Here is a 25,648-nt window from a genome sequence, read left to right as displayed (position 1 = left end):
TACTCCCAAAATAAACCCCACACTTCTTAGCCAGCGCTGTAACTGCCCCAGCTGGCAACCTCAGCCTTAGATGAACACTAATCTACTTTTTGTCCTGTAGATTTACCTATTCTGCACATTTCATGTAAATGGAATCATGCGATGTATGTAATTCTTTATGACTGGCTTCTTTCACATAGCATGTTTTCAAATCCACCCATGTGTAGCATGTATCGTTACACATTTCTTTCTATTGATGAATGATAGTCCGTTGTATAGACATAACACATTTTATTTATCCAATTATCAGTTGATGGGCATTTGGCTTGTTCCCACTTTGGGGCTATTATAATAATAATGCTATTATGAGCATTTATGTAAAAGTGGGTTTTTTTGGTTGGACATATGTTCTTATTTCTCTTGACATATTTAGGAGTGAAATTTCTAGATTATATGCTAACTCTATGTGTAACTATTTGAGAGACTGTCTCATAACTTTTTAAAAAGTTGGTTTGAATCATTATCCAAATAAAATTTATATGTTGCAATCCATTACTACACCTTTTAAGCATCTTTTAATGTGTAGGTCTCCCTCCCTCTTTTTCCCCCCTTGAAATGTATTTATTGATAAAACTGGGTTATTTGTCCTGTACAATTTCTGGCCATCTGGAATTTGCTGATTACCTCTTGTGATGTTATTTATTTATTTATTTATTTATTTTTTGTGTGTGTGTGATGTTATTTAATATATTCTTATGTTTCCTGTGTTTCGAGTAAATTGGTAATTAGGTGAAGAAGTTTATTACTTCTAGGTTCAATATTCTGGTAAGAATAGTTCATGATTGGTTTTATATATTTCAATTAAAAAAACCCTCAAATGCCCAGATGGCTCTTCTTTTGTGGTGTTAGCAGCCATTGATGGTCATTGTCTAGATTCGCCTTTCAACGAGAGATAAGATGTGGTATTCTACGTTTATTATTCCTTCTTTTTTTCTTAGTTGGAATAATCCTAGGAAGAGAACTTCATGTCAAACATTCATTACCCTGGCATACACTTTGTACAGGAAAAGCAAAATAAATTTTTATTCTTTCCTTTTATTTACCAGCTTAAAAAATGAATTCATTGCCTAATATCCTCTAATATGATCACTGAGATTTTTTATTTTAGTATCTCTCTGAATTCATTGATTTAAACTTATTTGATGTATTCCACTGCAGTCATTCTTATTGATGCTCAAATCATCTCATCTTGGACCCATGGGAGTGTCTTCAAGTTGATTCCTAAGTCCTTTTAACAAGACCCAAGTATATATAAAAATTTCCTTGCTTTCTGGTATTGACTGAATGGTCAATGAAATTAACCTTGAAATTATCTTACATTTCATGGCCCAAATCTGAAATCAGTTATTTTTCCAAGAATACCTAATTTATTTTAATGGAAAATGCTATTTCAGCTCAGTTCAGTTTAGTTCAGTCACTCAGTCGCGTCTGACTCTTTGTGACCCCATGAACCGCAGCACGCCGGGCCTCCCTGTCCATCACCAACTCCCAGAGTCCACCCAAACCCATGTCCATCGAGTCAGTGATGCCATCCAACCATTTCATCCTCTGTCGTCCCCTTCTCCTCCTGCCCTCAATCTTTCCCAGCATCAGGGTCTTTTCAAATGAGTCAGCTCTTCGTATCAGGTGACCAAAGTATTGGAGTTTCAGCTTCAGCATCAGTCCTTTGAATGAATATTCAGGACTGATTTCCTTTAGGATGGACTGGTTGGATCTCCATGCAGTACAAGGGACTCTCAAGAGTCTTTTCCAACACCACAGTTCAAAAGCATCAATTCTTTGGTACTCAGCTTTCTTTACAGTCCAACTCTCACATCCATACATGACTACTGGAAAAACTATAGCCTTGACTAGACGGACCTTTGTTGGCAAAGTAATGTCTCTGCTTTTTAATATGCTGTCTAGGTTGGTCATAACTTTCCTTCCAAGCAGTAAGCGTCTTTTAATTTCATTGCTGCACTCACCATCTGCAGTGATTTTGGAGCCCAGAAAAATAAAGTCAGCCACTGTTTCCCCATCTATTTACCATGATGTGATGGGACCGGATGCCATGATCTTCATTTTCTGAATGTTGAGCTTTAAGCCAACGTTTTCACTCTCCTGTTTCACTTTCATCAAGAGGCGCTTTAGTTCCTCTTCACTTTCTGCCATAAGGGTGGTGTCATCTGCATATCTGAGGTTATTGATATTTCTCCCGGCAATCTTGATTCCAGCTTGTGCTTCCTCTAGCACAGCATTTCTCATGATGTGCTCTGCATAGACAGTATACAGCCTTGACGTACTCTTTTTCCTATTTAGAGATTACAATTTTGTGCTTGCAGTGTTTGTTGTATTGCATTGATTATTGTTTGTAAGCCATTTTAATAGATACAGGTAAGAAATCCTTTTTCCCCTAAAAATATATAATAAATGCATACTTATTTTTTTTCAACTCAAATTTAGGACTATAGAGTTTTTACTTAGCCTCTTGGATCTTACTTTATATATTTTTTTCTCTATGTGGTTTTAGATTCTCTCTCTTTTTTAAAAACCTCTTTATTTGGCTGCACCTGGTCTCATTTGCAGCATGTGGGATCTTTAGTTGCAGAATCTTTGGTTGAGGTGTGTGAACCCCTAGTTGCAACATGTGGGATCTAGTTCCCCCATCAGGGACTGAATCCAGGCCCCCCATGCCACATTGGGAGCTTAGAGTCTTAGCCACTGGACCACCAGGGAAATGCCAGTTGAGGCTCTTGATGTTTGTTTCTCAATTAGAAGTTGGTTCCCACATGCCCTCACCCTCATCATTTCCCCAAATTGTCTCTTATCAATTGTCTCTCATCAATTTCCCCATTCCCAGACCTACATATGTGTTTCCACCTAGGGAGTAGGGCAGGTGGACCTAGACCTGGTGGGCCTAGAGTCTAGGTAGGAAATTGAGCCAAACGTTGTTTTAGGACTCTTTGTGGTAGGGTTTGTACACATCTAAAATGGAAATGTTCACATGTTCTCTCACTGTGTTAGTGGTCCATGGGCAGCAAGACTAATCCCAGATGTACTCACTGATGGTTCTGTTGTTCCAATCCCTGTCTTGAGAGGCTTCTGGGCCTGGTGGGAAGAACATAGCATTTGGAGACCAACAAATCTGTGTTTATATGTTATACCATATCCTTAGGTCATTCTCTGAATCTCTCAGCAAGCTGCTTTTTCTTCTTGTTCTTAGCTTTCTTATGTGTCAAATGGAGATGGTGAAACAATCCCACAGATTTGTTGGGTAAACTTAATGTTTAAGCATAAGGGAATTATCACAAAATTAAAGAGCTAATAGAGATGATAGTATGCTAAGATTATGTAATTTTCTCTAAATCTGTACATTTTTTTTCAGATTTTATACACAGATAACTTTAAGTTACTAGAATGTAAGCTCAAGGAAGGTGGGACTTTTGTTGGTTTACTGCTCTGTCTATAAGGCTTAGAGCGGTGTCAGACATGTATTTTTAAGGACAAACGGGCAGTCAAATATTTGTCCAGTGAACAGATTAATCCCAGAAGTTGATGTTTAAGTAGGTAAAAGCAGCTGCCAGTCTAAAAGCCAGAATTTTCGACTTCAAATTTTATTTATCTCTTAATTAAAAAAAGGAAACCTCTTTAACAACAGTCTGAAGTGGTAAACTACTAATATGAAAAGATTTATTTTTTCCCAAGTATTATATTCTCCTTTATGTTGACTTTCTCTTCCTGTGTTCCAGATCCCTTAATTTCTCATTTTCATTCATTAAAAATCTGTTCTAAGGTCAATTTTAAAACTGCAATCTTATCTGATTCCAAGCTGGCTATACCCCGTGCATTCCATTTTTTCCTTTTTTTTTTTATTGTGGAAAAATACACATAATATAAAATTTACCATCTCAACCATTTTTAAGTGTCCAATTCAGTGGTTAAATACATTCATAATATTGCATAACCATCACCAACATCCATCTGCATAACTTCTTTCATCTTGTTAAACTGAAACTCTGCCCATTAAGCAGTAATTCCTTATTACTCCCTCCCTCTAACCCTAACAATTACCGTTCTACAGCTGTCTGTCTCTATGATTTTGACTATTCTAAGTATCTCATGCAAGTGGAAACATGTAGTCTTTGTCTTTTTGTAGCTGGCTGAGCAAGGAACATAACGTCCTCAATGTTCATCCATGCTGTAGTATATGTCACAGTTTCCTTCCTTTTTTGAGGCTGAATAATATCCCATTACATGGATATACCACATTTTGTTTACCAATTTATCTGTCAGTGGACATTTGGATTTCTTCCATGTTTAGCTAATGTGAATAATACTGTTATAAATATGAACGTACAAAATTCTCAAGACCCTATTTTCAATTATTTTAGGTATATAGCCAGAAGTGGAATTGTTGGATCATGTGGCAATTTTATTTTTAATTTTTTGCGGAACCTTCATAATATTTTCCAGACAGTAGCTATATCATTTTACATTCCCACCAACAGGGCACAAGGACTCCAGTCATTCCACATCTTTGCCAGCACTTGTTATTTTCTGTTTTTTTTTTTTTAAGTAGCCATTCTCATGGATGTGATATAGTATCTTATTGTAGTTTTGATTTGTATTTCCCTCGTAGCTCAGTTGGTAAAGAATCCACCTCCTGTGCAGGAGTCCACCCTCAGTGCAGGAGACCCGGGTTTGATCCCTACATTGGGAAGATCCCCTAGAGAAGGAAATGGCAACCCACTTTAGTATTCTTGCCTAGGAAATCCCATGGGCAGAGGAGCCTCGCGCACTACAGTCCATGGGGTGGCAAGAGTCGCACACGACTTAGCGACGAAACCACCATTAGTGATGTTGAGCATCTTTCCATGTGCTTCTTGATCATTTATATATCTTCTTTGGCAGAATATTTATTCAAATCCTTTCACCGTTTTTGAATGAATTTGTGGTGTTCTCTAGGTGGCTCTAGTGGTAAAAAACCTGCCTGCCAACGCAGGAGACATGGGTTCAATCCCGGGGTTGAGAAGATCCCCTGGAGGAGGGCATGACAACCCACTCCAGTATTCTTGCGTGGAGAATCCCATGGACACAGGAGTCTGGCAGGCTACATCCATTGGGTTGCACAGAGTCGGACACAACTGAAGCAACTTAGCATACACACTGTATATTCTGGATATTGATCCCTTGTCAGACATATGGTTTTGAAAATATTTATTGTGTGGGTTACCTTTTTACTTTGTTGGTATTATTTTTTATACACAAAAACTTTTTTGTGGAGTCCAGTTTATCTATATATAGTTTTATTGCCTGTGCCTTTGGTATCATATCCAAGAAATCAAATCCAGCGTCGTGTAAGTTTTGCCCTACGTTTTTTCCTAGTAGTTTTATAATTTCAGATTTTACATTTAGGTCTTTGATCCATTTTGAGTTAGTTTTTGTACAGGGTGTTAGGTAAAGGTCCAGCTTCATTCTTTTGCATGTGGATATCCAGTTTTTCCAGTGCAAATTATTGAAAATACTGTTCTTCTCCCATTGAATGATCTTAGCACCCTTGTCAAAAATCAATTTACTGTATATGTAAGGGTTTTATTTCTGGGTTCTCCATTCTAATCCACTGGTCTATATGTCTATCTTTATGTCAGTATCACACGTTTTGATCATTGCAGCTTTGTAGTAAAGTTTGAAATCAGGAAGTATGAGTCCTCCAGCTTTATTCTTCTTTTTCAAGATTGTTTTGGCTATTCGGGATCCCTTGAGAGTCCATATGAATTTTAGGATGAATTTTTCTATTTTTATAAAAAAATTTCCTCAAAATTTTAAAGTAAAACTACCATATGATTAAGTGTGCAGTAGCATTGTGTCTGAAAATTGTACATAATTTTAAAATATTTTATTGCTAAAAGAATGTTAACCATCATCTTACAGTGCAGGGTTGCCACAAACCTTCAGTTAGAAAAAAATGCAATATCTGCAAAGTGCAATAAAGTGAAACACAATTTTAAAAAAAGAGGTGAAATATCTATACACTGAAATCTATAAAACCCTGATGAAAGAAACTGAATAAGATGAAAATAAATGGAAATGTGTCCTGTGTTCATGTATTGAAAGAATTAATATTGTCAAAATGTCCATACTACCCAAAGTAATTTACAGATTAAATGCAATCCCTATCAAAATTCCAATGATGGTTTTTCATAGAAATAGGAAAAACAATCTTAAAATTTGTACAGAATTGTAAAGGATCTCAAATAGCTACAGCAATCTTGAGCAAGAAGAACAAATCTGGGGGGCATCACATTTCCTAATGTCAAATTATATTGCAAAGCTATTGTAAATCAAAACAATATTGTACTGGCATAAAGACGGACACCTAGGCCAATGAACAGAATAGAGAGCCTGGATATAAGCCCACACATATTCAGTCAACTAATCTTAAACAAGCGAAGCGAAAGTTGTTCAGTCATGTCCGACTCTTTGTGACCCCATGGACTATACAGTCCATGGACTTCTCCAGGCCAGAATACTGGAGTGGGTAGCTGTTCCCTTCTCCAGGGGATCTTCCCAACCCAGGGATTGAAGCCAGGTATACCGCACTGCAGGCAGATTCTTTACCAGCTGAGCCACCAGGGAAGCCCAAGAATACTGGAATGGGTAGACTATTCCTTCTCCAGGGGATCTTCCCATCCTAGGAATTGAACCAGGGTCTCCCTAATTGCAGGCGGATCCTTTACCAGCTGAGCTACCAGGGAATCCCCAATCTTAAACAAAGGATCCCAGAATACACAGTGGGAAAAGGATATTCTGTTCAATATATGGTTCTGGAAAAACTGGATTCTCACATACAAAAGAAAGAAATAGGACCCTTATCTAATCCCATACAAAACAATTCTGTGTTGTTTGAAGACCAGAGGCCATAAAACTCCTAGAACTAATGATTTGGAGGGAGGGAGTTATGATACCAAAAACACAGGACAAAAGCAAGAACAACTGCATTAAATTTAAAAGTTTCTCCTCAGCAAAGGAAACAATAAAAAAATACAAAGGCATCCTATAAAATGGGAGAAAATATTTGCAAACCATGTATCCATAAGGTATTAACATTCAAAATATACTAAGGAACTCATACAACTCTGGCAAAAAAAAATCCAACTTCAAAAATAAACATTTTTTCCAAGAAGACATAGAAATGGCTGCCTATAGTTATATGAAAAGGTGCTCAAAATCACTAATCAGGGAAATGCGAGTCAAAAGTACAATGAGATATCACCTTACATCTGTTAATGTGGCTATTATCAAAAAGTCGCAAGATAACAAGTGTTGGCAAGGATGTGGAGAAAAGGGAGCCCTTATACCCTGTTGGTAGAAATGTAACTTGGAACAGCCTCTATGGAAAACACGATGACAGTTCCTCAAAAAATTAAAAATAGAGCTACCATATGATCCAGCGATCCCAATTCTGGGTATATATTGAAAGGAAATGAAATCAGAATCTTGAAGAGATATCGACACTCTCACATTCATTGCAGCATTAACCTCAACAGCCAGGAAATGGAAACAACCAAGTGTCCATCAGTGGTTTAGTGGGGTAAAGAAAATGTATTAATAGCACACACATGTACACACACACACATGTGCACCCTGGAATATTATTGACCTTAAGGAAACTACCATTTGTGACCACGCGAACCTCATGGACATTGTGTTGTGTGCTGTGCTCAGTCGTATCTGACTTTTTTGCAACCTTACGGTACTATAACCTACCAGGCTCCTCTGTCCATGGATTTTCCAGGCAAGAATACTGGGGTGTTTGCCATTTCCTTCTGCAGGGGATCTCCTCAACCCAGGGATTGCACCTGCGTCTCCTGAGTCTTCTGTATTGGCAGGCAGATTCTTTACCGCTGACCCACGGGGGATGCCCTCATGAACATTAACCAAGTGAAATAAGCCAGGCACAGAGAGATAAATACTACATGATCTCACTTATATGTGGAATCTAAAAAAGTCTAACTCACACAAAGAGAAGAAGAGTGATTACAGGGGCAGAGGGAAGGAGGAAAAGAAATTGTTGGTCAAAGAGAACAAACTTTCAATTATAAAATGAGTAAGTTCTCCATGTACAGCGCAATGACTTTATAGTTAATGATGTATGGTAAATCTGAAATTTACTAAGAAAGTAGATCTTTAAGTATTCTTACCACACTCACAAAATTAATGGTGTGAGGTGAGAGATGTTAATTAACTTCATTGTAGTAATCATTTCACAATGTACACATATATCAAAACATCACATGTATACCATAAATATATATAATTTAAAAATACATATAAACATGTATTTACATATGTATATATTTATTTGGCTGCACTGGGTCTTAGCTGCAGCACAGGGGATCTTTAGTTGTGGCATGTGGGTTCTAGTTCCCTGATCAAAGATTGAACCTGGGCCCACTGCACTGGGAGCATGAAGTTTAGCCATTGGACCACCAGAGAAGTCCCTACAATTTTTACTTGTCAATCATACCTCCTTAAAGCTGGAAAAATAATAAAAAATTTTAAAATAAGTCTGTGTAATCATTCCATCATCTGGGTCATCTCAGGGTTGACATCTATTGTCTTTTCCCTTGGGAAATGGTCAGATTTGTGTGTGTGTGTATGTGTGTGTAAGTGGTGAGTTATGTTGGATTGTATCCTGGAAATTTTGAATATTATGTCTTGAGACTCAAGATCCTGTTAATATCCTCTGGAGAATGTTGAATTTGTTTGCTTATTTTGTTTTAACAGACCGTCAACCTGGTTAAGTTCATATGACAAATTTTGTCATATCTTCTATGGGTGTGGTTAGTGTTAGTTCAATTTTCACAGCCTTTGTGATGCTGTTTGGGTTAGCATGTGCCACCCCAGGGTTAGTCTGTGGCTTGGACAGTTGTTTCTACACTGTTCAGTTTTCAAAGCCTTGCTGTGCTCCTTTGCATTCGTTCCATACTTGTGTAGTTCAGAGGTGAGCCTCCAGGTTGTGAAGGGGAAATTGGTATTTCGTCCATCCTATTTGGGGGGAGGAGTAGGCATAGGAGCTCCTTTTCCTGGTCCTTGAGAAATAGGAGATTTCTCCTGAAGTTTTTTTCATTTAGTGCTTGTTGTACAGTTCTATGATTTGGCTTATTCTTGGACCAGAGACAAAGGAGGGAAAAAATATGTGACACTCATTCTCTGCATTATAAGTCATTGTTCAAGTTAACTTAAATACCCATTCTGACTGCTGCTATTTACTTTTCAAAGTCCTCAGGTAGTTGCTTTTTGTATTCTATCCAGAGATTTTAACTAATTAGTGAGGATTGGTTATATGTTGTTAGCTTACTCCACCTTGGCCAGTAACAGAAGGTGTCTCTTCATTATTTTTGACACTTTATTCCTCTATATAAATTGTAGAGACTTCCCTGGTGGCCTAGTGGTTAAGATTGAACTTCCAATGCAGGGGGTGTGAGTTTGATCCCTGGTCAGGGAACTAAGATCCCATATGCCGCCTGGCACAGCCAAATAAATATAGAGTAAAATCCTGCTAGCTTTCGTGAAAAAAAAAAAAAAAAAAAAAAGTTTATATTTTGATTGGAATTGCATTGAATCTATAAATTTGGGGGAGAAATTCCATACTGAGTATTTATGCCCATGAACATAGAATATTTCTGCTTTTATTTAAGATGTTTAATGTTGTTTATATTTACTTCTTGATGTCATAAAGTTTTTGTTGCTATTGTGCTATCTTTCTTTTTAAAATCCACTTTCTATTTATTGTTTTGTATAGAAATCCAGCGTTTTCCCCAAATGTTTATTTTTAGATAAACTTTTATTGAAGTATCACATATTAAGGCATGTGCAAATCATAATTATGGCTAGATAAATTGTCACAACGTGAGCATGCTATCCTGACTTCTGACACCATAAATTTGTTTTGCCTGTTCTTATAAATAGAATTATATAGTATGTATTCTTCTGGGCCTGGCTTCCTTCATTCAAAATATTTTTGAGATTCATCCAGATTGTTGCACATACCTGTATTTAATTCTTTACTGTTGTCTCCTCATTATATGAATATACTCTCACTTATTAATTCTACTGTTGAAATTTGAGCTGTTCTCAGGTTTTGGCAGTAATGAATATTGCAGCTATGAGCATTCTTGGATGTGGGTTTTGGCGCACTTATGTACACATTTCTGTTAGATAATCACTTTGAAAAGGGTATAATGTATGAGAATATTTAAAGTATGTGGGTACATTCAACTAGTTTTCTGAAGTGGCTGTAGCGATCTGTGTTCCTACCAGCAGTGTATATGAGTTCCAGAAGTTTCTGCACATGCCATCATTTGGTTTAATCAGTCTTTTTCATGTTTGCTTGTCTAGTGGATATATAGTGGTATCTTATTGTGGTGTCCTTCAAAATATTTTATTGTGAAAAAATTCTTAAGCATACAGAAATATTCAAAGATTTATACAGTGACCATCCATATACCCATCAACCTAGATTCTACAGTTAACATATTACCATACTTGATTTATCACATATACACCCATCTGTTCTCATTTGTGGTTTTAAATTACATTTTCTTATTGATGAATGAAGTTGAGCATTGAGTATCTTTTCCTCCTTCTTGGCCATTTGTATATCTTCTTTGATAATATGCCTGTTTGAGCTTTCTGTTCCCTTCCCTCCACTTTTTCCCTTCCTGCCTTTTGTTATTTATTTGTGGGTGTTTTTTTAAAAATAAATTTTAGAGGAAAAACATGCCGTTTTTGATTATGTATTTTGTTGCTGTAACAATAACTACAAACTTAGTGGCTTAACACAACATGAATGTATTATCTTACAGTTCTGCAGGTCAGAAATCTGAAATCAGTGTCACTGAATTAAAAGCAAGTTGTCAGCAGGCCTGTGTTCTTTACATAGGACCTAAGCTTTGCCATTTCCTAGTCTTTTCCACATACTAGGATTCATCTACATTCCTTGAATCATGGCTCCTTTCTACATATTCAAAGGATATCACTCCGATTTCTGCTTCTGCTATCCTATTTCCTTTTGTGATTTGGAACCTGCTATCTCCTTCTTTCCCTTACAAGGACCCAGTAATTACATTGTGTCCATCATGAGTGAGTGGAGTGAAGTTGCTCATTCGTGTCCAACTCTTTGTGACCCCGTGGACTGTAGCCTGCCAGGCTCCTCTGTCCATGGGATTCTCCAGGCAAGAATACTGGAGTGGGTTGCCATTTCCTTCTCCGGGAATTGCCATTTCTCTTATCTATGTGTCTATCATAGATAATCCCAAATAATCTCCCCATTTCAAGATCCATAATTTAATCACATAGAAATGTGAGGTAACATATTGGCAGGTTCCAGGAATTAGGATGTGGATATCCTGGAAGAGGGCATGATTCTGTCCACCATGTATGTTGCAGATATCTTCTGTGACTTGTCTGTGTTTACTCAATTAATGGTAGCTTTTGATTGAAGGACACTTCTATTTTTAATTTTGTCCAATATGTCAAACTTTTCCTTTATGACTAGTGCTTTTTGTGTACTGTCGAAGAAATCTGTGTCTACCCTCAAGTCATACAGGTATTCTCCTGGGGTTTTCATCTTAAATCTTATTGTTTTACCTTTTGTATAACTACAGGCTGCTCTGAATATATTTTTATTTAATGTGTGAAGTTGAGGAGGCCGAGGTTCATTTATTTCTGTATAGATATCCAATTGCGCAAGCAACTAGTCATTTACTGAAAGCAGTGTCCTTTCTCTACAGCTTTGCGGTGCCATCTTTGTTGTAAATCAGGTGTCTGTATACATGTGAGTGTGTTTCTGAGCTCTCCCACTGGTATCCAGAGAATTTTCTGTGATAATGGAAATTTTTATATCTGTCCTTCTAATATGGTATCCATGTGTCTGCTAAGCATTTGATATGTGGCAGTATGACTGAGGAACTAAATAGTTAATGTTACTTAGTTTTAATTTAGATAGCCCCTGGCTAGTAGTTATCACACTGGACAGTGTAGCATATTACTCCATTGATTTATTTGTGCCGTGGATCCTTCTATCAATACCATACTCTTTTAATGACTATATCTTTATAGTTAGTCTTTACATTTTTTCTTCTCCATCAAGATTGTGTTAACCAGTTTAGGCTTTTCATGTACACTTTAGAATTCACTTGTTGATTTTCTCAAAGACCCTGCTGTGATTTTAATAAGAACTGTATTGAATCTATAGATCAAATTGGGCAACATGGATGTTGTTAGACTACTGAGACTTCCAATTCATGAACATCTTAGGGCTTCTTTATTCTCTCAACAACATTTTATAGTTTGTGTGTGTGTGTGTAAAGGTCTTGCTTTTTTTTTCATTATAAAGTTATTCCTCATAAAATTATTTTAAGCCTTTTGGTATTGTAGATGGTATTGTTTTAAGTTATTATTTCCTACAGATCTTTTCTAGAGTGGAGACTCCATATTCTTACCACATAAGGATAAGAAGGTTGGGGAGGACTCAGGGGGTTTTTTGCAGGATTAATCTCATGTTCCCTTAGCTCATAAACCTAAAGTCTGCAGTTCTTCATGTCCTTAAGGTCAACGAGGAAGAAGGCCCCATCCCTGCAGAAGCAGGAATTAGAGTTCACCCAGCATGACAACTGTCAATGAAGACATGGAGTCTCAGGAAGAGAAATCTCAGCTGTCTGTGCCTTCAACTTCCATATCCCTGACTGCTACTGCCTCAGCTTACCAGTTAGTGTCCGAGATGCCTACTGAGGAGAGCCAGAAGTTTGACCTTCTGTCAGCACACGTTTGGTCTGATGAAGATAATGAAGACATACTGGAGACCCCAAAAAAAGATGAGCCAAAGGATGAAGCCCCCCATGAACGGCCAATCTGGGCCAATAAAACTGAGTATCTCCTGGCCCAGGTGGGCTTCTCTGTGGGGCTGAGCACCATCTGGCGCTTTCCTTATCTGTGTTTTCACAATGGAGGTGGTAAGCCTGGGGACCAGAAATCATGGACCCACAAGGGGGTGAGGAGCCAGAGACTTGTCCTGGCTACTCTGGGGTCCCTGAGATATGTAGGGGCTCAGGATTTGGGAAACTGACCAAGGCAGGGGCCAGGTACCTGAACCCCTGGAACCTTGGGAGGGTGGGAGCAGGATATCTGAATACTTAGTTTCATAAGAACGGTGAAGCTAGAGGCCTGGGTCAAGGCAAGAGACACTAGGTATCTTGGTCTTCCAGGAATTGGGGGCTAGACACCTGGGACTGTGAGGGATGTGGAAGCAGTTGACCCTTGATGCCTGTGGCCCTGAGGGAGGTCACTGGTGGGGACCATGTCTTCCTGGACCTATGAAGAAGGCCAGGCCAGATGGTTGGTTCTAAGAGCTCCTTCTTGAATCCCTGCACAGGCAGTTTTCTCATCATCTACATCCTGATGATGTTTTTGGTTGGGATTCCTCTCCTCTTCCTGGAGATGGCAGCTGGTCAGAGGATGCGTCAGGGCAGCATTGGTGTGTGGAAGGTCATCAGCCCCTGGATTGGTGGTGTAGGGTATACAAGCTTCATGGTGAGGAGTTCTGGGCTGCCCAGGCCTACCCTTTACACCCCATCCCCATCCTAACCCTCATCCTGGAATGGGTCCCCTGACTTCGCTTCCAAGGGTGAAGTCTGTTCGGTTCCCCAGCTCTCCCTCCGGCTAGCCTACCTTTTTCCCATCTCCAGAACTCTTCATGGTCCCTAGGTGTGCATCATCGTGGGCTTGTACTACAGTGTGCTCATGGCATGGAATCTCTTCTATTTGGTTCAGTCTTTCCAGTCTCCACTACCTTGGTTATTGTGCCCCCTATTAAAGAATTCCAGTATTGGTGAGAAGTGAGGGAAGAAAAGGGTAAATGGGAGGGCTGAAAGGACAGAGGAATGAAGTAGGAAAAGGATCCTTGGGAGAATACGATGAAATGGGACTGGAAGGAGTGGGTGGATGTGAAGAAGGGGGAGGCACACCTGGCCTTGCAGTTTCCTCCATGGCCAGTTCACCTCAGATTCTGAATGCGCACGGACCAGCCCCACCACATACTTCTGGTACCGGAAGGTATTGAAGGCCACAGATGAAATTGAGATAGATGGGAAACCAGTCATGCATTTGAGTGCCTCTGTCCTTGTGATCTGGTTAATCATCTGCATCTCCATGATCAAAGGGCCAAAGTCCACTGGGAAGGTGAGCTACCCTCTGACTTACTAATGCGGTGGACTTCCTACTATCTGAGATCCCCTAATATTCTCCTAACTTGATGCCTATACGTCTCCAACTTCTCATTCCCTCTAATCTGACCTCCCTCTGATTCCCAATAGCCTTTGATCTCACTCTACAGACTTCTGCCTCTGCTGAACTTTTCTTTGTGAATCATACTTCCTACTCAGATGCTGTATATCTCAGTACTCCTTCCCTACATCATCCTTTTCTCTCTTCTTATCCGGAGTCTCACGATGAAAGGCGCATATTTTGGCCTCAAGAATTTGTTGGCTGCCAAGGTAAGGCATCACCCACTCTTTAAGTCTCTTATCCAAATAGTAGGATTAATAGTCTGATAGAAACCCTCCTAGCTCCCTCTTTCGCTCCCTTCTCATCTTCTACCTCCATCATGGCTTGTCTCTCCCCTCTTTGTATCCCCATTTACACGGTACTTTTCCTTCTCAGGTACCAGCCCTGTATTCTGTGGAAGTGTGGCGCCGAACAGGAAACCAGCTGTTTTTGTCCTTGGGCCCTGGCTTTGGCAGCTTCACAGCAATCAGCTCATATATCCCTCGGTCCAATAACTGTGTCATTGATGCCTATGCTGTGGCTTTTCTCAACTTGCTTGTCTCACTGACTACCACAGTGTTTGTATTTGCTGTAATGGGCCACTTGGCCACAAAAAACAACGAAAAATGTTACTTGATGTGAGCCCAATCTTTCATATGGAGATCATCACAAAAACCAGTCTTAGAAATAGCCCACACAACTCCAGTCCGGGCTCCCATCACTCAAGGAAGCTGGCTGTCAATATGGGGTCCTCAAATTGGAGCATCCTAAACCTTAGAAACACCTGAATCCTACCACCTCTGTCTCTTTCAGAGATGCTTTTCTAAACTAGGAAATTCCCAAAGTTGGAAGTTTTCAAAAGTGTGTTCACCCAATTCTTAACTGGAGGCTGCCATGGACAAATTAGAGGATACTTTCAGCTGAACCATTAGACAAAAAAGGGTCCTGCTGCACCAGGGTCCCCATAGCCCGTTCCCCATTTTCTTCTCCTATAAGGTTCATTCCAAAAATGCTCATCAGACGTTTATAAAAACATCTCCTATCTACCAGCCCCTGTGTTGAGCTCTGGCAACACAGCCAATGGTAAACTAGACTACCATCCCTGACTTCAAGAAAATGAGGAAGCAAATAGTAAACAGATAATCACAAACTAGATGAGGACTAGTAGTAGGGATGATGAGTGGACACAGAGGAGGGAGCTACTAACTGGGAGAAGTCAGAGAAGGTTTCCTGGTAGAGGCAATCCTGAGCTGAGTTTGTTTCCTGACAAGTAATCACTGGGAGTGTTCTTTCAAGTGTTTCCAATTCACAGACCCATATATAAAAACATGCCATTTTTAAAAAAATTGGCCTATACCATACTACTTTTCTGCAGTTTGTTGATTTGCCCTCATAAGAGATCATGAACAGATTTCCATGGCAGTAAATAGTACAGTGAGCTGAGTCAGGATTTGTAGGAATTTGCCAAGTGGAGAATGTTTAGGGGGTAGAATTGGGGTAGACTAAGTGCAGATAGAATAGGATAGTTCTAAGCAGAGAGAACATCAGGGACTAAAGACACTAAGACAATCGAGAGAGCATGGCAAGTTGAAAAAGGCTTAGTAATTGAGGACAGCTGAAGTATAGAAGGTTGAGAGAGTTGTGAGTAAGGAAGTTGAAGAGGCCAGCAGGTCAAGAAAGCTGGGAAGCCGTAACATTATCCTGAGATTGTCTAGTAGGAGGTAAAAATCTGAAAACCCTCAATGGTACTATAGGAAAGACCCCTCCAAGAGTCTGCCTCAGTCAGAAATTCTCTGGCCTCACACAGACATTTCTGTGATTATGAAAATAGGTGGCATGCAGGATCCTGGATACCTAGGATTCAGTGCAGGCCCTACTTTAATCAAATCAAAAACTTTAGGCTAGTAATTTCCCTCTTCATCTAGAGGCTGAGGGAGGAGGTTATCATCAAAGGCCAAATGGTTCTATATAATTCTACTCCTGTCCCCAGGAATGCTGAAAAAGTGATGGATCTGGTCATTGCCCAGGTCCTGCCTCCTGAGGCCCACCCTCCAGACAGTCTGTACCATGATCCGAGCTCCATCTACCCCAAGTGGCTCAACAACCTCCCTGAACACATCAAAAGCAGAATCCTACCCAATTTGACCGATTGTGACTTATCTAAGGAATTGAATAAGGTAGGTAGGGGGTTGGGGATAGGGCTGTAGAGTTCCCCTCAAAGCCCCCAGAGCACCAGAAACTTCCACATTGCTTAGGTGTCTGTAGAATTCGGAAAGGCAATTCTCAGAAGCATCTTGGACAACCAAGACCAAGATTCATAGTATCCTTTTGTGATAAGGCAGTTGTAGCCTTTGCAGCACAAAGCACTAGAATTCATATAAGCTTCTTTACCCCAACCCCAAAGAGTTGCTAGACCAGGAGGAAATCTTCATGCCTCAAGGCCAAATGAGTATAATAATAGCCATGAACTGGGCTACAGATAGTTTTCTAGGGGAGAGGATGGAAACAGAGTTAGGGCTCCCCAGACTGAGCTCAGAGCCCTCACCATTCTTTCCTTCATTCACAGGTTATGATCGGTCCAGGTGTGGTCATTGTGACATTTAGTGACATCGTCTCTTTGTTTTCTGGACCCACCTTCTGGTCCATCATTACCTTCCTGTTGCTGGTGAACCTGGGGCTGAGCACTGTGATAGGAATCATACAAGGCATCATCACCCCTCTCCAGGATACTTTCTCTTCCCTCAGGGAGCATTCAAAGCTGCTCACAGGTACTCGGACCTACGACTCTACTCCCACCTATGGCCATCATTTAGTGTAACCCCAATGGGACTTATACAGCACAGGTTCGACACTGACCTTGATTTATATCTGGTGTTTCTCTCTAGTGGGTGTCTGTGTGCCTATGTTCCTGGGCAGCCTCCTTTTTGTGAGGCCCTCAGGCAGCTACTACGTGAACCTGCTGGATGACTACTGGGTATCTCTGCCCCTTTTCTTCATCGTCATCTTGGAGACCATCGCCATGGCCTGGATCTATGGGGCCAGGAGGTGATGTCCCAATCCCAGAATTTCCTGCCACACAACTTAGAGTCCCTTTTGCTCTCACTGCCAGGCTCTTATCCCAGGGCATATGGAGAGATCCCAAGAGGATGGGAAAAAAGAAGAGCATGCTGGTTCCAGGGGAATATCAATATAAAGTGGGAAAGTGGCGAGCAGTCTAGATCAAGTCCTAGGGGCTCCTGAGCTCTTCTTTCAACCAGGGTAGTGTGGACATCTGAAATGTGTAATCCCTTGCTTCTGAAAGCTTGCTCTGTGGACCAGTGGCATTGGCAGCACCTGGAAGCTTATCAGAGATGCAGACTCTCAGGCTCCACCCCAGACCTTTGGATCTGTATCTGTATTTTAATAGGAACCCCAAGTGATTCATATGCACACTACCATTTGAGAAGCCCCGTGTAATCCAAGGGTGGCAGTGTTTATAGGTGATAGTGACTCTTGGCATCAGTTTGTTCCTTCATGCAACCAGTCACTCTCAAATATTTCTTAGAGCCTCCTATGTGCCAGGTAGGCCTTGTGGTGAGTACTGGGGAATATTGAGATAAATTAAATTTAGTTTCTGCTCTCAGAGTCCAAGGAGAAAGACATATCCTTGAGCAGGATGGAGGCAACTGAGGGCACTCTAGAAACACAGATTTTTATCTAAAGAAGATCGAAGAGTCAGTCAAGGAGAGGATGCATGAATAGAATATAGAAAGATGAAGGAGAAGTTTGTCAAGGGAGAGAAAGAGAGAAGGGTGTTCTAAGCAGAAGGAACCTGAATTGTATGTATTGGGATTAAGAAGGTTCACCAAAGAAAGCTGGATGTGTGGGCTTAAAGAACCTACTTTCAGAAAGTTGGGTTTTTATCCTGAAGGGTGATGGAGGAGAGAGATTTAAAAGAAAAACCCTGGGGCTGGGACAGAAACCAGACTAAAAGTGGATGAATTAGTGGCAAGAAGGCTGGTTGTGGAGGTGTGAACAGAAAGGTTTAAGAAATGTTAAGGGTTTTCTTCCAGGTTAGGTTTGGACTGACCCCCACACCAAGGCTGGGTAAGTCTTGAATGGACCTCCCAAAGTCTTGTGACCCTTCCTCCCAGGTTCCTTACAGACCTGAGTATCATGATGGGCCGCCCCATCTCCCCCATCTATCGTTGGCTGTGGTGTTTTCTGTCTCCATTTGTGCTGCTAGTCCTGTTTTTAAGCACCCTGATTCACCTGTCTGTGAAGGAGATCACCTACTTGGCCTGGGACTCAAGAATTGTGAGCCTCCCTCCCCAGACCCCCCTAAGGAGTGGACATGAGACTTTTCAGTCCACTTTTTTTCCTCCCCACTCCCACTCCTAAGTCCACTCTTACAACTAGGACACACTCATCTGATTCCCTGGGGATTCATTTATTTAGTCTGTTGCCTTGGTTTGTCTCCTATCCCTACCCTCTTCAGCCTTCCACTTCAGAGAACCTGGGCATTCTAAACCTTCTTCCCTTTTCTCCATAGTCACATGAGGTGACCCGAATTTATCCATCATGGGCTAAAGCCTTGCTTATATTCCTCGTCATCATCACCGTCCTGCCTGTCCCTGTCTACTTCTTCTACACCATCATCATTCGGGTGGCTTCTCCTGTCTCCATGAGCCACAATACGGCCATAATAACCTTCCAACCTGAAGCTAAGGGGGACTCACCGAAGGTTGGTCCACGGCTTCAAGTGAGGCAAAAAAGACAAAAGATTATTAAAATGGATAAACCAAAAACAGAGGGAAAACTTTCTGTCCTGTGAATAATTCCTATTGGAAATAAAGACTTGGTTCATTTGGCACAACATCACTCCTTTATCAAGGTGGAACTCTCTGGTTGGCAACTTGTATTAGAAGAGGCAAATGCAGAAACTGCTAATGTAACTGGATCCAAATACTAGTTTTCCTGGACTGGCAGAGTTTTTCTGGCCTGATAGGGATTAACATTAGCAGTCATTCCCTGTATTTCCCACACTTTCCCTCACCAGACCTATAACAATGGTGTTCTTGACTTCTGGTATTTGGTTAATGGTAAATGCTGATACTACTTCTCCTAGGCTACTTTCCTCTTGGAATTGGTCTGTATAAGGTCTGGTCCCTATGAAATCAGGGCAAAAATAATCCTGGTAAATTAATCAGTTCAGTGAAACTTTACTTTTGTCATAAAGAAAATCCAAGTTTCCAGTATTGCCTCCCATTGATTGTTAAATTCAAATGCTAGAACGCCAGGTTCTCTCTTCCTGGTTCTTCCTATAAGTACATTAGGCTAAATAGAGTAGAGTCACTGATTATGGCAAAGTAGCTAACTATCTGCTAATTGGTGACCTTGTCAATATCTTTTAAATACCAAGGGGCTTAAAACTTCACAACATTGTATTTTCTACTAAGGTGGTCTGGAAGTTTGAAAGAAGGCTATTTGGCAGGGAATGAGGGGAGAGTAGAGGCTGACTGCAGAAACTGAAGAAAACCCAAGGAGGACTCATTTTGGGCAACGTGACGAAAAAATAAGACAAAACACACTTTATTACAAGACACCTAAATGTAGCATAAAATATATCAACCATCCTCTTCAAATGTGTAAATGAGCTTAGAATAAATTAGAAGAAATCTTTAAGAGGTCAAAAATTAATTCTAAACTTGAATTAAGATAGGTAAGGTAGTAAAGCTAGTGATCACTTTGGGGGAATTGCCACTGTCTGGTAAGTTAGGGATTTTGATTTCAAGGGCTAGGTGAAGACAAAGCCTTGGTTCCATGAAAGAAAAAGAAACCCCTGTACATAGAAAACTTAAAGACTGTACTCTCTGTGAAAGAGTTAAATAACAATAAAATGCATATGTCTGTTGCTGTCTTTGATAGGAAAGAAATAGTTTATTTTTTGAGAATTTGTAACTCTTATGGAATTTTGGTTCAAATTCACACAACTGGCATAATCTGAAAAATCCAAGTTGGGATGAGCATAAGAGGTGTCTGGTGGATAGCACCTTGCCCCAGCACCTGTCGTAAGTACATATAAATAATCTCGGGGAAACACAACTTCTACCAGGCTTCACAGGATTCCCACCAATAAACTACCAATGAACATGAGATAACAAAAAGAAATCACAAAATATGCAAGGAAATGAGGCACCCTAAAGGGAGGATTAGCATCAACAATGAGCAGAATCAGACCTGCAAAAACCTTATATATCAGAATTATCAAGTATATAATATAGAATAAATGTGCTTAATATATTTAAAGACAAAAAGAAAGAGTTGAAATTAAGAATGAGGAGCAAGAGATTCTCAGAAATGATCAGGGTATTTGAAAAAGGACCAAAAAGAACTTTTAGAAATGAAAAAATCATTTGGATTTAAAACATCAATGGGTAGGTTAAACAACAAATTAAAAAACTAAGAAGAGAGACAAATCTAAAGAGAGCATAATGATGTAGCACAGAGAAACCATGGCATTAAAAATATGAGTTTACACCTAAGTGTCCATTGACAGATGAATGGATAAAGATGTGGTACATGTATACAATGGAATATTACTCATCCATAAAAAGGAATGGAATTGGGTCATTTGTAGAGATGTGGATGAACCTAGAGTCTGCCATACACAAGGAAGTAAGTCAGAAAGAGAAAAACAAATATCCTATATTAATACACATATGTGGAATCCAGAAAAATGGTACAGATAAACCTAGTTCCAGGGCAGGAATAGAGATGCAGACAGAGAATGGACATGTGGACACACAGGGGAAGGTGGGATGAATTGGAGGATTGGGTTTGACATAAATACACTACTGTGTGTAAAATAGATGGCTAATGGGAACCTGTGGTATAGCACAGGGAGCTGCTCAGCTTGATGCTCTATGGTGACCTAGATGGGTGGGACTGGGTGTGGGGGGAGATTCCAAGAGTGGGGGGATATATGTATGCATATAACTGATCTATATAGCTGATTTATGTCATTGTGCAGCAGAAACACAACATTGTGAAGCAATTATACTCCAATAAAAACAATATGAGTTTAAGAGACATGGAGGATAGTGGGACAAAGTTCAACACACCTCTAATAGGAATTCCAAAAAGAGATCTTTGAAAGACTACGGGAGAGACAGTATACAAAGACAAATAAAAAGATGACCATATTCCCCAAATCAAGGAAAGACTCAAATCCTTGGACTGAGGAAACATAACAAATTGAAAAGATCAAATAAAAGGAAACTGCAGTATCCCCAAAATAAAGAGCAACCAGGCAGAAAAGACATTGCCTATAACGTATCAACAGAAACAATAAAAATCTATTATTAGGACTGGAAAAGAGTTTTATTTGAGCCAAACTGAGAGCTACACCCCTGGAAATACAGAGTCAAGAAGCACTTGAATTGTGTTCTGCTAGACTACAAGATGGAGGTGGCTTATAAAGGCAAAAACTGCAAAACTAAGTTTTTTTATCAAGATTATAATCAGAGGCTGCAAGAAATAAAGATGCTTATTAAGCAAGGGTTGGTTGGGGCCCAAAATGGTTGCCTAGTTTTACGGGAAGACCCTGAGATCTCAGGTTGCAGCTGCCAGCTGCCAGCAGACACTGTTTTGAGAATGTCTGTTGGTGTCTTTGAGTCTGATACAGTCCAGAAAATTCAAGTTCTCAGTTGATGGAGGAACCTGTCTGAAACCATATCCACAATGGCCATCCAGCTCCAATTTGGATGCCTGAACTGCAATCACTCCATTTTTACTTTTTAAAATGCATTATTTTCTTTAATGGTTAAAGCAGATGTACAATGACTCAAAGGACATGAGTTTGATCAAGCTTCGGGAGTTGCTGATGGACAGGGAAGCCTGGCATGCTGCAGTTCATGGGATGGCAAAGAGTCGGACATGACTGAGCGACTGAACTGAACTGAGCCACATATGTTTGATAGGCCACAGGCGGGCTGTTTTGGTTATCATAAAGCTTAAGTTACATCATGTATAAGTTAGAATGACTTTCATATACCTCAATATGTGAAAATTTCTTCCATCAAAAGGAATGACAGAACTTCCCTATTGGTGCAGTGGATAGGAATCCGCCTGCCAATTCAGGGGACACAGGTTTGATCCCTGCTCCAGGAAGAAGCCACCACAGGAAGCCCTCACAACGCAACGAAGAGTAGCCATGCTCTCGGGAACTGGAGAAGGGCCCTCCTGCAGCAGCAAAGACCCAACGCAGCCAAAAATAAATAAATAAAATGTACAAAAAGGAATGACAGTCCACAGCTGGTTTCTTATCAACTGCAAGAGAATACAGGGTACAGCAGAAGAGTATCTGCCAAGAGGTGAAAGTAACTGTCAACTTAAAAACGTAAATCCAGCAAAACCAATTTCTCCAGAACAAAGCAAAATAGAGATTTTTCAGGGAAGCACAACAGTTTTCCACCCACAAATCTTTGGTAAAGAATATACTTCAAGGAGGACTTCCCTGGTGTTCCAGTGGTTAAGAATCCGCCTGCCAGTGCATGGGACACAGGTTTGATCTCTGATCCAAGAAGATTCCACATGCTGTGGGGCAACTAAGCCTGTGCATTGTAACTACTGAAGCCCAAGTGCCGTAGAGCCCATGCTCCACAACAGGAGAAGCCGCTGCAATGAGAAGCCTGTGCACTACAACTGGAGAGTAGCCCTCGAACATGGTGATGAAGACCCAATGCAGCAAAAAATCTAATAATTTTTTTAATTAAAAAAAATTTTTTTAACTTTAAAAAAGAATATATCTCAAGGAGTAGTAAAATGATCCCAGAAGGCAGGTCTGAGACTGAGACAGAAGAAATGCTGAGCCAAGAAAATGATGATAATGTGGGTAATGTAAACACATGTTAAATCTTATAAAGCAATAATAGCAATAGTTAATTTGTATGGTTAAAAAACTGACAAATAGCTAAAATACTGGGCAGCTATGTATAATACATAGCTAGAGACGGAGAATGATACACTCAGCAGAACGATAAACACTGATCTTTAGACGCCGATAAAAATGCATGTTAAAATTTCAAGGATAACTACTAAAAAAGGAACAATTTATAATTTCTGTATTGCTGCTGCTGCTAAGTCACTTCAGTCGTGTCCGAGTCTGTGCGACCCCATAGACGGCAGCCCACCAGGCTCCTCCGTCCCTGGGATTCTCCAGGCAAGAACACTGGAGTGGGTTGCCATTTCCTTCTCCGATGCATGAAAGTGAAAAGTGAAAGTGAAGTCGCTCAGTTGTGTCCGACCCTCAGCGACACCATGGACTGCAACCCACCAGGCTCCTCCATCCATGGAATTTTCCAGGAAAGAGTACTGGAGTGGGGTGCCATTGCCTTCTCCGAATTTCTGTATTAGCTAAGGTAAATAATGATGGCCTCTCTAACAGATCAAACAAAATCTCAGTGACTTCCAACAATCAAATTTTATTTCCTGCTTACACCAGAATACAGAACAATATAGCCTGGAATGGGGGTGGTGCTCTTTCTTTCATCTTAGGGCTCTTCCCTCCTCTAGGTTCTGGAGTTCTTTCCAGTGAGCTGGTGCACGTGGAAAGAGAATGAGTTTTATGGGCCAGATGTGAAAGTGAAGCATGTCACTTTTGTTCACACTCTATTCACCAGAATGAGAAGGCTGCAAGAACCGGGGAACACTGCTCTTAGAAAACACTAGTAACTGCTGCTGCATTCACACACCAGCAGCGGCGGTGGGAATCAGTCCAAAAGAATGCAGAACAAAATGTCAAAAGCTAATAAAGAAAAAGTGGGACAAGCAGAAGATAAAATATTAGAAATAAATCCACACATACTAGTAATTGCAATTATTTACACATGGGCTAGTAAAAAGGCAACTATTGAAGACTGAATTGTTTTAAATCCAGCTCACTGCTACTTATGTGTTGTTGTTCAGTCACTCAGTCGTGTCTGACCCTTTGCGACCCCATGGACTGCAGCATGCCAGGATTCCATGTTCTTCACTATCTCCTGGAGTTTGCTCAAACTCATATCCATTGAGTCGATGATTCCATCCAACCATCTCATCCTCTGTTGCCCTCTTCTCTTACCTTCAATCTTTCCCAACATCAGAGTCTTTTCCAATGAGTCAGCTCTTCCCATAAAGTGGCCAAAGTATTGGAGCTTCAGTTTCAGCATGAGGCTTTCCAATGAATATTCAGGGTTGATTTCCTTTAGGACTGACTGGTTTGATCTCCTTGCTGCCCAAGGGACTCTCAAGAATCTTCTCCAACACCACAGTTCAGTTCTTCAGCGCCCAGCCTTCTTTATCGTCCAACTTTCACATCCATACATGACCATTGGAAAAACCATAGCTTTAACTAGACAGACCTTTGTCAGCAAAGTAATGTCTCCACTTTTTAATATGCTGTCTAGGTTGGTCATAGCTTTTCTTCCAAGAGCAAGTGTCTTTTAATTTCATGGCTGCAGTCACCATTTGCAGTGATTTTGGAGCCCCAAAAAGTAAAGTCTCTCGCTGTTTCCATTGTTTCCCCATCTATTTGCCATGAAGTGAGGGGACCAGATGCCATGATCTTCTTTGTAGTGGGAACTCCCAATAATGTACTTTCACAGCCTTGAGAAATTTCACAGAAATAGCACCTGGGAAAACAGCATATATTAAGAAACTATGTTAATGGTTATCTTTCACTTTTTTCCTAAGAATAATCGCCTTATTACAAACCCCAAGGCCAGACCCAGAACGGAGTATGACTGGGATCATGAAAGCAAGGACCTTGGAACAGCAGGTCGGCACCAGGCATTTATGCTGCCTATGCTCTTGTTAATTCCTGAGACTAGCCCAGAAGGGAAAGGTCTGGGGTAAACACAAGGAAATCTGGACTATGTCAGTGTAGTCCATGACATTTAGGAGTACATGATTAACACAGCATGAGTCTTGAAAAAAATAAAATCTGAGAAAGTCTTGTAGTCTGCAATTAGGAATAAGAGTTGGACTCAGAGTGGACTCTGCACCTCAGTCCAACAGAGGTTGCAGGTCCCTGGACCCATTGCAACAGATTTCGTGTTCTGTCTTCATTCTCATTGCTCGCTCCTAGACCAATTAGGGCAACACTTAGTTTTTTGAAAGTTGAGTTTTAAGCCAACTTTTTCACTCTCCTCTTTCACTTTCATCAAGAGGCTCTTTAGTTCTTCTTCACTTCCTGCCATAAGGGGTGTCATCTGCATATCTGAGGTTATTGATATTTCTTCTGGAAATCTTGATTCCAGCTTTTGCTTCATCCAGCCCAGCATTT

General features: G+C 40.3%; 2 protein-coding genes across 2 annotated transcripts in view; both read left to right on the top strand.

Moving 5' to 3' along the window:
• Positions 1-14,640, top strand: part of SLC6A16 (solute carrier family 6 member 16) — a 61,518-nt gene extending 46,878 nt beyond the window's left edge. Inside the window, exon 13 of the mRNA XM_025269500.3 lies at positions 12,633-14,640. Coding sequence (XP_025125285.3) covers positions 12,633-12,692 — 60 coding nt within the window. The 3' untranslated portion in view covers positions 12,693-14,640. The remainder of the gene's footprint in view (positions 1-12,632) is intronic.
• Positions 14,641-14,688: 48 nt separating this feature from the next.
• On the top strand, positions 14,689-19,200 carry LOC102392120 (orphan sodium- and chloride-dependent neurotransmitter transporter NTT5). The gene is made up of 6 exons (XM_025269497.3): positions 14,689-14,981; positions 16,334-16,520; positions 16,910-17,111; positions 17,229-17,388; positions 18,477-18,639; positions 18,875-19,200. The coding sequence occupies exons 1-6, from the start codon at positions 14,938-14,940 to the stop codon at positions 19,154-19,156; spliced, it is 1,038 nt and encodes a 345-aa protein (XP_025125282.3). The 5' UTR covers positions 14,689-14,937; the 3' UTR covers positions 19,157-19,200.
• Positions 19,201-25,648: the final 6,448 nt, after the last annotated feature.

This window comes from Bubalus bubalis, chromosome 18, assembly GCF_019923935.1.
Source record: "Bubalus bubalis isolate 160015118507 breed Murrah chromosome 18, NDDB_SH_1, whole genome shotgun sequence".
Lineage (NCBI taxonomy): Eukaryota > Metazoa > Chordata > Mammalia > Artiodactyla > Bovidae > Bubalus > Bubalus bubalis.
Note: the sequence above shows the minus strand (reverse complement) of the source record. Positions and strands in the feature narration are given on the sequence as shown.

What these genes read in the sequence shown, in the direction of transcription:
- LOC102392120 (XM_025269497.3), top strand. Translation starts at nt 14,938, where the DNA reads ATGGGCCACTTGGCCACAAAAAACAACGAAAAATGTTACTTGAT. An exon ending in TATCTAAGGAATTGAATAAG is followed by an intron (nt 16,521 to 16,909) that starts GTAGGTAGGGGG and finishes CTTCATTCACAG; the next exon opens with GTTATGATCGGTCCAGGTGT. An exon ending in GCATTCAAAGCTGCTCACAG is followed by an intron (nt 17,112 to 17,228) that starts GTACTCGGACCT and finishes GTTTCTCTCTAG; the next exon opens with TGGGTGTCTGTGTGCCTATG.